At 40.8% G+C, this 12134-nt stretch overlaps 1 protein-coding gene across 1 annotated transcript in view; it reads left to right on the top strand.

The window, feature by feature from the left end:
• pms1 (PMS1 homolog 1, mismatch repair system component) overlaps positions 1-4461 on the top strand; it is a 51913-nt gene extending 47452 nt beyond the window's left edge. Inside the window, exon 13 of the mRNA XM_061692927.1 lies at positions 4315-4461. Coding sequence (XP_061548911.1) covers positions 4315-4376 — 62 coding nt within the window. The 3' untranslated portion in view covers positions 4377-4461. The remainder of the gene's footprint in view (positions 1-4314) is intronic.
• The last annotated feature ends 7673 nt before the right edge of the window (positions 4462-12134 follow it).

Raw genomic sequence — 12134 nt, forward strand, 5'->3', positions numbered from 1 at the left:
ACAAAACGCGATGCGCATGCGCGTGTTTTTCCTTAACTATGCACGTAATAGAAATGGCAACAAGTTCATTTTACATAAGCAACACGAACAACAAAAATCTGAAAATAACATTTTGTTAACTATGCACGTCATAATAATGGTGAGACAATGTGGCAACAACGATGTTATTTAACAATCGCCACCTATACAAAAAATTCTGATGATGAAATGTTTTTGGGGTAACTAAACATCCAGAAATAGCGAGACGGTGTGTTTAGAACAATCATCATGTATAAGAAAAAAATCGGATAAAATATATTTATATGCATGTAATGAAATGGCAAGACAATGTGGCAACAACTTCATTTTACATAATCGTCACATATAGCAAACAAAATCCAATAAAATATTTAATTAATTATGCGCATAATACAAATAGCAATGTCTTCATTTTACATAACAATCAACATGTATAATAAAAAAGGTCATGATCAAATATTTTCTTTACCATGCACACCAACTTCGTTTTGCACATATTTTTTTGAACACAAAATGTTCAACATTGCTCAAATATTGGCGAATAAAAAACTTCTTCGACAAGGATTTAATGCAAATGTCCATTCATCCATGCATTTTTGGGGGGTGGTAGGTGGGGTACACCCATGTAATGCACATAAAGTTTAATAAAAACATTTTACCTAAAAATGTTAAATACAACCGAATCGTACCGACTTAGGCAGTGACGCTTTTACACGCCACTGGAGCGAGCCCATGAGTGGGATGCGTGACACTTTTTGTTTTATGGCCCACTAAAGCAAAATAAGGTTTCTTCTTCATTTGTCTTGGTAAATACATTTGTTCTTTTAATTGTGGAAGATCTTTCCCAAAACCGCACATTTTCTTCACTTTTTACTGATATTTCATACTTCTTTTTTTTTAATATATACACCGAACAATAGTTGTAAACTTAAATATTTAGTTGTCACTATTTCATGATTCCGATAAATAATCTATATTAGCTAAAGATACATGATAACAATGAACTGTAATTGTATATGGGTAATTGTGTATGCTATATGACATTAATTTATACGTTTTTCACAGTTATGTTATAATTTGACCTCCCTGTTGTAAATAAATTATGAACAAAATATATATCTATATAAACTTAAGTTTATCAGTGTTTTTATTGATCGTGGACAGATTGTCCTAGTTGTTTAGGGTACATCATATTATAGCCACTGCCGCTATGTTATAGCGCCACTGTGTGGTTGTCCTACAAATAAAAGGAACACTCACCTCCAGAAGTATTGGAACAGTGGGGCTAATTCCTTTTGATTGATAACTTTGAGGTTGGGCATAAAAAAAATGAAGCTGAGACAAGAGACAACATTTATTCTTTTAAAAAAAACAAAGATTAAAATCATTTTCCTCCTCCAAACTCTACACATGACAGTTCATGATGTCAACATGAAAATCGTGTTTTTTTGTTTTCAATTTTTTTTTTAGAATGTTTCTCTCTCACACACAAAAACTCTTTCACACTCTCTCGGTCAAGAACACTGTCAAAGCCTCTCACATGCACACGTACGCTCTTGCGCACTCTTTGTTTCATTGTACGGGCGTGCGGGCACTGCGGAAATTTGACATTTTAATAGCAACACCGCCATCCCGTGGTCACTTGCGGAAGTGCGTTGCGACGGAGCCAAATGGCGTCTGCACTTGACTCAGAATGTCCACCAGAGGGCGCCGGATCGTGATCTCTCGCTCACTGGGCTGAGATCAGTCAGGATGATGATGATCGAGGAGCGGCGCCACCGCAGTTGCTTCTTCTTGTCAGTCTGCTGCCTGCGTGCTTCCCACGCCGGCGACCAGGAGTCCCCGCGGTGGTCGCGGTTGAGGATTTAGCGAGTCCACTTGAACGTCCCCGGCCACGGAGAAGACCAGGATGACGTCACACGCCTTTCAAAGTATGTCATGCTCTTCTTGTGTGTGCTCAAGAATTTCACGCTGGGGTTTAAACATCTTGTCTAGTCTATACAATGACGCGGTGTGCAAGAGGGTCCTCTGTTTACGACGCAGCTCCGTTCCCATGCACGGTCGGATTCAAACCGAGGACCCCCCCCTGTACACTTCCTACAAATCCGGCCCACAGATCTGCAGGACAGTCTATCTAGACCAGTGTGTCTGAAACTTTTCTACACCATGTACCACCTAAAAGAAGGCTCACCCCTGCAAGTCCCATCACCATGACCAACATCGAAATACAGTAGCGTAGCAAGCCCAAGTGTTCATCCCCGAAATGTAGATATTTTATTCAACGGTTCGTATGCAAATGCAAATATAAATAATATTGAACTGAAAACTTGAATAAAACTGAACTGTACTAAGGCAGGGATTCTTTTGAGTACACCTAAGCGAGTCCATATTGCTGGTGTCTGGCGGAAAGCTCCCATCTCCAAAACCTTCACTTCACAGGGAACCAAACAAACGATCCATTGACACTGCACTGTCAAAGAGGGCAAGCCATTTTCAACACTTTTTAGTGGTCAATCATTTGTAAAAGTAACATACCCACATGGGGTCTGACCAATAGAAACAAACAAGCACTCAGACCTACGGGCAATTTAGAATTGTCAATCAACCTACCTTGCGTGTTTTGGGGATATGAGAGGAAACCGGAGGACCCGGAGAAAACCCACGCAGGCACGGGGAGAACATGCAAACGCCACACAGGCGAGGCCGGATTTGAACCCGGGGGCTCAGAACTGCGAGGCAGATGCTCTAACCGGTCCTCCACTGCGGCGCCTTACGGTCAATATTTGTATGAAAAACAAACCGGCGGACTGAGACAATGTGGTGTTTACTGTCTTTGGGCTGCGAGGTGGGGCGGGCGAGCAGATGGGAGGGAGACGGCGTGTCGTGCCACCGAAATAGGCCAAAAGGATGGAAAGCCGTAAAAGGCCGCACAGCGCAAGCGCTACATGGAGGCAGGCGGCACCGTTCGTTACTCTTCGCCATCCGCTGCACGAGGTTGACAATACTGCTGCTAAGTGATGAAGTGCTGCCTCCACCAGTGAAAATAAGATCCATGCTTTTACTGCCAGTTCAACCGTTTGGTACACTCGTGTTTTTAAGGAAGGATTTAGATCAGCTGATTGAGTTTATGTTTTGTTATCGTAGCGCTCCAATAAAAGTGCTGTTGCACTCTACACAGATGAGATGAAGATAGAAATATAGTAGTCTCTATGGTCATATTTTCTGCAGTGTTTCAATTATTGACAATGCTTTTCTGAAATGCTTGACAGTTGAATTTGAATCCCATTAAAATAAAATCCCTTCATGTTTTCTTTACAGAATCGTACGCATCTTACAAATTCTGCCTGGGTAATCAAACATATGAGCACAACTGTGTTTACTCATTGACTAAATAAAAGTAGGGCTATGAATTTCAAAATAAGAGCAAGTAAATAAAAAGAAAGTGTTACGTTACAAATAAAGTGCTTAACTTCAGAATAATTCTTTAAAAAAAATACAGGTAATACTTCATGTTTTGATCATATGGGTAGAAGCAAAATCATGCATTGTAAAAATGCATTATAGATCGGTTGAAGGGTTTCCAGAATTTTGAGGTGAACTTTGGGGGTGCGTATTATACACGGGTGCGCATTATACATGAGAAATTGCGGTACACCACCTCCGGTGGCGGACCAACTTAAAGATCGCCACAATTTGCACAAATCACGTAAATTCGACTCCTCAAACAATAACATTATACAAATGCAACAAGAAATTACTTTGCCCCCATTCCTAGTTTTACTGCAGACAGTGTGCCGGCACACAGTACAAAGTGGGGGAGACCTGAGGAGGTTCGCGCGATAGCACGGATTTGATTTGAGGGGGCACGGCGTTTGGTTCAGGGAGCCGAGCCTCCTCTTGCTCAAGCGCATAGTGCCCCCCCCCCCACAGTCGAATTTAAGGAACTCTCACAGCAATGCACGTAACACAACTGCAAGTTGGCTACAATACATTATTGCCAAGCCTTCCCACCTCCTGAATTTTTTTATTGTACACTTTTATTATATTCTCTAGCGAGTAGTGACACTGCAGCTGTTTCATGAATTTACAATTTCCAACTGTCGGTGAGGCATGAACGTCTATTTTGGAATAAGACAGAAACAGGAGAATATGTGGAAATAAAGGAAGCGCTTCACTTTGAGAGACTTATAATTTGAAGGAAAATAATGAATTTAATACATTGTGGAATAAGACTGAAACCCAATAATATGAGGACCAAGTGAAGCGCTGTGAATACTTTTTGTTTACTCTCTCCAGAGACCAGCTCTCGCCACTACCAGAGGATCCGGCCCATCTACTCCTGGGACGGGAGCCTCTAAACTCGGCTCCTCGGTAGTGTAACACCTCCACATGTGGACTCTCGCCCCAGCAGTCGTCCCTACCAGTCCGTCCATGCTACATCCTCCAGACTATGGGTTGCATCAAATCCAAGAGGAGCGCGACCTGCGCCGACAGTGAAGCTGCGAGGGCGCGCAGCGAGAAGACCTACTTGGTCCGCTCGGAGGACGGTTCTCCTCGGGCCGACACGGCGCTGCTGGAGTACGCCCAGAAACTCTCCGAGGAGATCATGGCCCGGGCCGTGCAGCAGTGGGCGGAGGTGGACCGGCGCTACGGCGACATCCCGTACATCGAGTGCGACGTGCCGTGAGGATGAGGAAAAGTTTCCCAGACGATGATATCTCGTACTCTATCGATTTTACGGCAGCACGCCGGACTAACGGTTAGCATGCCAGCCTCACAGTTCTGAGGTTCCGTGTTCGAATGTCAACTGTGTGGGTTTTCTTCGGTGTTCCATCTTTTTCCCCACATCCCCAAAACATTCATTCTGGGTTGATTGAAGACTAAATTGTCCATGGGTCTAAATGTGGGTGTGAATGGTTGTTTTTGTATATGTGCCTTGCGATTGGGTAGTGACTTGTCGAGGTGGTAGCCCACTTCTCTCGTCAAAACTCATCTTAAGTAACAGAAGACTCTAAATTGTCCATAGGCGTGAATATAAATGGCTGTCTTTTTGTCTCCTACGATTGGCTGGCGCTCAGTCCAGGGTGTACCCCACTTCTCTCGCCAAAGTCAGCTGGGAAAGGTTCCAGCCCACCCATGACTCTAATGAGGACAAGCCCTATGGAAAATAGATGAATGGACACAGGGGTTTGTCAATGACAGTTGGCCCCGCTGCCGTTCAAATGGTCGTCCCGTCTGGTCCATTTCGTTTTTTTATTACTTAGCACTAGTTTAGCGTGTGCAGGGCCGGCGCACGGCTTAACCCTGTTGCGGGTCAAACTGACCTGTTAAACATCTCCCCCAGTGGTTCTCAACTGTTGTCACTCTGGGAACCCCGTTTTTCTCGTGTCGTTAAGTCGCAACCCGCTTTTTTAGGCGTTAACCAGAATAATAAAGATGTATTGTTCAAAAATAACCTATGAAAACAAATTTTTTTTTTTTTTTTTTTTTTTTTTAAACATAACTACGCAATCCTTCCACATTCAAAGTGCCTTTTAGAGCACCTTATTAGGAAACTGAAGATTAATTAACATTCCATGACAACAGCATGTACTCAAATGAATTGAGGAAAATTGAACATCAAACTTGCACAAAATACAGACACAGAATTTCACTCGAAAAATCACTGCGATGATTTCTTCTCTTTGTTTCTTTTTCGTTATTTTCCAAAGAAAAGGCAAATCCGACCTGGGATGTACGTTAAATATTTCACTGTACAGTATTCGGTTTACGATGGAGTTCTCCTCCTACAAATTTGTACATAAGTCGGAACGTGTTAAATATATCACTGACCTGAATTAAAGCAGTATTAAAGTCATAATTACAATAAATACCGAAAAATCATGAATATGAAACAAATGAAAAACAGTCAGTCGTATGTCGGTTCCGTCATGAACCAAGGCCCCTGTAATTTTTTTATTACTACCTGTCCTGTCCACAACTCACCTACAGGTATAATGAATCCGTGAGCCACTTTTGGTTCCCGACCCACCAGTTGAGAATCACTGCTCCAGATAATAAATTTTGCTTTCTTGTTTTTATGATGTATTTTTCACTATTATTTTTCAGTTTGCAAACACCCATAAATGTTCTATTTGGTTTCTTTTTATTCATTTTTCAGTGGTTGTACATGCAGCGGGTTACATTGACCAATGAACATTTTTGACATACCAAAGAAACCTAACAGGAGGGATAAGGAACAATTGGAAACAATCCGGTCTAAAGAATTTGCGTCACGACAATGGCCGTGTCCATCCACGGTCAAAAGTCTTCCTTCGCCCTCTGTGAACCAGGATGTAGGCTGCTACACGAAGGCATGTGAAGGTTTTCGTGTGAGATGCAAGCCGTTCGGTTTCTGACCTACTTTCAGGATTGGATTACAGCTGGACTGATTCTCGAAACAGACCTCTGAAGCGAATCCCGCCCATATTTTTGGATTATGCGCATCAGAGCCAGAGGGTCAACGTCCTAATTTGTCCTCCTTAACACTCAAAGTTTGCTCTTTGTGGCTCAAGCTGGCCTTCATCTGATGTTTTTTTTTCTTTTTCTTTTTCTTCAACTCTGCTATGTTGGTTCTCCCGCTCGCCTTAATGACCACGCTCAAGGCTCTGTATCGTTCACGCAACCATTAAAGTAGACATAATGAAAAATGGACTTCTCAATGGCTTGGATACAATTCGTTGGGTCTCTGGAAAGCCTGCCTGTCAGATTGTCACTAAAAAGTAGTGCTAATTGACCTAATACTGCCACCAGATAGTTTCTCCACCCATAACTTGGCAGCGAGGCTGGGTCTTCATCCGCCATTTTCAAGCGATGGCCGGACTACATGGAAACATGATTATGTCAATGGCAAACGCAGACTGCGTTATCAGAGTTAGCTTCTGATAACGGCCCATACTTGAATGTTCGGTGTGGGGGATGGGGTTATTTGCCGCTAGTGATGTGTCCGCTGCATGCACCACATGCACAGATCTGATCTCATGAAGTGTAATTTAGCGGCTTGGTGATGAAGTGCTCGTGGTGTCTTCATGAAAATAAATGATAAATAAATAAAACTGACATTTTCACACAGCACTGTGTATGCCTGGTTAGAGTGTATGCCTCACAGTTCTGAGGACTGGGGTTCAATCCCCAAAAAAAAACCTACTGCCACACACACAGAGGTTTTTAGTTTTATTTTTACAACTGGTTTCCGCTCACCACTACTCCGCCCCTTGTCATCATGGTAACAAAAGCTGTACTGGACAGTGGCCCCCACAGTAAAGGGGGTTTGGTGTTATCAGTGAAAAGTCATTTAGCAGCCTAATGAAGTGCTGCACCCACCAACTTCATTGGAATTGGGGTTGTATTACCCTTGAATTTCGATTTCCAAACTATTCATCTATCAATGTGTTGTCTATGTAATAATATAAGGAGGTGATTCAATATTTATATTTATATTATATTTATTTCAAAATCAGCCCTCTGAGAGAAACCATAACTACAATGTGGCCCGCGACACAAATGAGTTTGACACCCCTGGTCTAGATATTTGAGAAGGGGTTGGGGAAGAAACACCCAGTGAGGACATGCAACAACTAATCAATAGGACAACATGAGAGATGACAGAAAAGGACGGATGTGAAGGACAGGTTGTGGAAAATGAGCAAGGCAGTGCTATTGATGAGTGGTGTGGTGGGAGGCTTTTTATAGTGTCTAAACACCTATAAGAACATGTGAGTTGATACCTTAATATAACCTGTGTTAATGTTAGTTGTCCCAGCACAAGCAATTAAAGAGGGGTATAATTCTTGATCCTCAAGGTATTTTGACATTAAGATACCTGGGAAATGTTTTAAATTGTGAAAAAGCATAGTATGTCTCCTTGAAATTGGCTAATCCAGCCCAGGAGGTAAGGTTTCAACACGTGGAGATGCTGTGCTTGTCAGTGAACCAGGACACTTTGTGCAGATTGACACACCTTTTTCGGGGGACTTTGATCAAACAAATACTTTGTTGGCCCAGTTTTCTGAAAATGTGGTCACTATATAACCAGCTCAACCTTAGAAATACTGTCATGTGCCCCTCAATGGCAAAAATATGAAAAGATGTTGTCTCCTTAAGTCTCCTGGTGTACCCGTGCGGGTCAAACTGACCCTTTTTTTTAATAAAAAAAAATATATATATATGGATTGAAAAACTAGTGGCAGCACATTGCCGACTGGTTAGCACATCTGCCTCACACTTCTGAGGACCCGGGTTCAAATCCGGCCTCCCCTTTGTGAAGTTCGCATGTTCTCCGCGCGCCTGCGTGGGTTTTCTCCGGGTACTCCGGTTTCCTCCCACATCCCAAAAACATGCGTGGTGGGTTGATTGAAGACTCTAAAATGCCCTTAGGTGTGAATGTGAGTGCAAATGGTTATTTGTTTACATGTGCCCTGCGATTGGCTTGGCTGGCGACCAGTTCAGGGTGTACCCCGCCTCTCGCCCGGAGTCAGCTGGGATGGCGGGTCACATTGACCCATGAACACTGTTGGTGTACCCAAGAAACAGACAAGAGGAACCGTGTGCAGGTTGATACAAAATAGGGCGATTTAGGGATACAGTGTTTATATGGATATTTTGTTAAGTACCACCACTCTGTATGTTTCTTTGGTCCACCAAAAATGTTCATGGATTAGTGTGTCCTGCAATGCCATTACTACCGATTCAGGCAATATTTGGGAACAGCTCGAATAATTTTTTGGTTACCATGAAAAATTCACATAAAAATATAAGTCCAATTAAAATATTCGGCAACTCCTAGAAATTTTTTGGGGGTTAATATTAAAACGTCACATAAAAATATGAATCCAATTAATTTTTTTCACTATTTGTATTTAACTTTTTTCTTTTTTTTTTTTTTCCATCTTTAAAAAAAATTTCAGTTCAAAATTTTTAAATGGGTCAATTTCACCCCCTAAATAACAAGTGTTAACAACTTTGTGGAACGGCATTAATCGCACTGCATGTTTGTAAATCAAGTATCCATCCATTTTCTGTACCGCTTTAGCCTCACTAGGGTCGCGGGCGTGCTGGAGCCTATCCCAGCTATCTTCGGGCAAGAGGCGAGGTACACCCTGAACTGGTCGCCAGCCAATCGCAGGGGTAAATCAAGTATATTAATCCTTTACATATTGAAAAGGTACTATGCCCAAGGTGCTTTTCCAAAGTTACCACATTCAATGGAAATGAATGGCACATTGCACACTGATGATAAGGATCAACAGTGGGGTTGGAACCTGCAACCGTCTAGCTGAGAGTTAACTGCCCAGGCACACTGCACGCACGGCAATAACAGTGGGACCAGTGTGCTAATCTGTGCCGACAGGGTAATCCCAAACATATTGCTACACACTAAAGATTAAAGTCTACTCTGCAGTTCTTCTTAAGCGGATGTCATTTGTTTTGCTGCAGGGAAGCTTGCTGGAAAGTTCAAAGTTTACATACAGTTGCATAATAAGTCAATTTATTTTAACTTTTGTTTAGAATCGTCACGTAGTTCACCAAGGAACATTGTTGCCATTTATGAGAAACTGACATGCACTCTCCCAATTGACCTGTGGTTCAAAAGGGAATTTCCAATATTCTCTTAAAAAAGAAATGGCTTTGCGATGTGTTCATTTTTGTTTAACTGATGATTGAACATGCAGCGGGTCAAGTTGACCCAAAGCTGAAAGGGGGGAAAGAAGTTTCCAAAATTCATCCTCAAAGTAATGGCATTGAGGTGTGTTTATTTTTGGCTTATTTTCTCTTTCTTGTTTTTAACGATTACACATAGAGCGGGTCAAATTGACCCAGAGCAAAAAGGATGTGGGGTAGGGAATGTGGTGGAGTAGGAAGTTTACAACAATGATATAAAATGTTCTCAAAATATTGACTGAATAGTTATTGATGGTGATGCGGTGTGCTCATTGTATTTTTCATTTTTTTTCTTAAATTATCATCATTTTTATTCTCATTGAACATACAGTGGGTCAAACTGACCCCACACTAAACAAGCTTGTAACACTCACACCAAAAAAGTGTTTCAATAAATATTTAATGAATAGTGCATAATGGAATTGCAGTGTGTTTAATTTGGGCTTCTTTTTAAGATTTTTTTAATTTTATTTTATTAAAATTAACATGAAAAATTCTGGTTTACCAAAGAAACAATATAAAAATAACAAGGTTCAGGGAGCAATTCTTTGAAGGCTGGCAGTAGTATTTAGTCGTAATATTATTTTTTGCAGTTTGATAAATGGCACAATTGAACATCCTATGGTCTGATCCTATTATATAGCCAGTTTGAGCTTTATGACACAGTGAGCCATAAAAAGAACAGCTAGAGAGGCGCCGCTCACACACACTAGTGGACGATAAAATAAGGCTGAGGCACAGTGAGGGGACACATCATTGACTGTACAGTGCTGGATGTTCGACAAGTGAATATGATGTTCATCCACAGTAACACATTTGAAGCCCATATGGGCTACGGCACGCTAGAACAAAAGTGCATTTCCACGTAGGACAAACATAATAAGTCAATTTATTTGAACTTGAGGGATTTACAGTGGCCCAAACATCCTGTTATGTTGCAAGTCAAACTGCCTGTTTTTTAAGTGCTCCCCCACCCCCCGAAAAAATAGTAATAAAAGAGTTTGATACTTTTACATTTCTTATTTTTAAAACATAATTTGAAAAAAAATCTCTTTGTATTTTCATAATGATGTGTCACATTGACCCATAAACATGGGTAAGACACCTATACCTCAAAAACATAAAAGGAGGGTCAAATTGACCCATTGTAATGCCATCTGGGATGGCCAATAGTCACAATATCTTTTTTAAAAAACTATTTTTGCGGGGTCAAATGAACCTTTTTAATTGAATAAACTATTGGGGAGGTGGCCTTTTTTCCTTGTCTTGTTTTTTTTTTAATATTAAGGAAATTGCAGATTATGCTGAAAATACCTGATTAAACGCACAGTGGGTCACATGGACCCATGAACATTGGTGGTGTACCTAAGAAACAAAATAACAGGAAGGTCAAACTGAGCCACTCTAAAACACAAAATATATATTGAAAATAAAATGACACGGCCTTGTTCTTTACTTCTTTTCATTACATATTTTTTGAAAACATGTCTTTAGGTTATGCTAATTTGACCTGTTTAAAAATGTAAAATCAAATATTAGAATAAAAAAAAAAAAAAAATAGGTTTAATTTGTTATTGTATATTATTAAGAGAAAAATTCGACATGCTATATTGTGATCAAGTTTAACAAGGAGATTCCACTTTCCTCAATTTAACCTTTGCGGATTACCATATTGATGACTGAGAATCGATGCAGACATTTAAAAAAAAAAGAAATAATTAAAAATAAAAATATATATATATATACACACACACACACACACACACACATATTTTCGGGATGGTTAATGTAGCATCTCATATTGATCCATAAACATTTTTGGTGTCCCAAAGAAAGAAAAAAAAACAGGAGGGTCACAAAGCAAATAGTAGCCATAAAACACGAAGGTTCATTTGGATGTGGACACAAATAGTGTGCTTCATCCTCCCTGTGCATTTATGGTGCTTTATTGCCCAGTGTAGGCGTTGTGCTCTGCTCTTTGAACACTTGCCTAATAAAAATCAACTGTAAATGGGGAAGATTATGACATTACATAATAGCTGAGATGATTATTTGACAGGGAGGATCGTTAACGGGGTTGTAAACGCTATTAAAATAAAGTTACTCTTGAGCAGGAACTCGGATGGTAAAGTCATAAAACGTCAAGGGTTTATGAGCACTTTCTTCCCTAGCAACTAGTTCACTCAAAGTGTTTATCTCGTTTAGCGGCATCCAAAGCATATGACTTCATCAATAATAAGCTATTTATAACCAATGTTATTCAAAAGGTTTCTCGTGGCCTCCTGTTATGATGTTTCTAAGGAACTTCAATAATGTGCCTGGGTCAATTTGACCCGGGGCATTGTCTGTCTGCAGCCAGGTCAGCACTGCAAATGAAAGTCTGCTCTCAACTGCTACCTGGGTAAATGAATGAATGT

This window comes from Phycodurus eques, chromosome 12 (genome assembly GCF_024500275.1).
Source record: "Phycodurus eques isolate BA_2022a chromosome 12, UOR_Pequ_1.1, whole genome shotgun sequence".
NCBI lineage: Eukaryota > Metazoa > Chordata > Actinopteri > Syngnathiformes > Syngnathidae > Phycodurus > Phycodurus eques.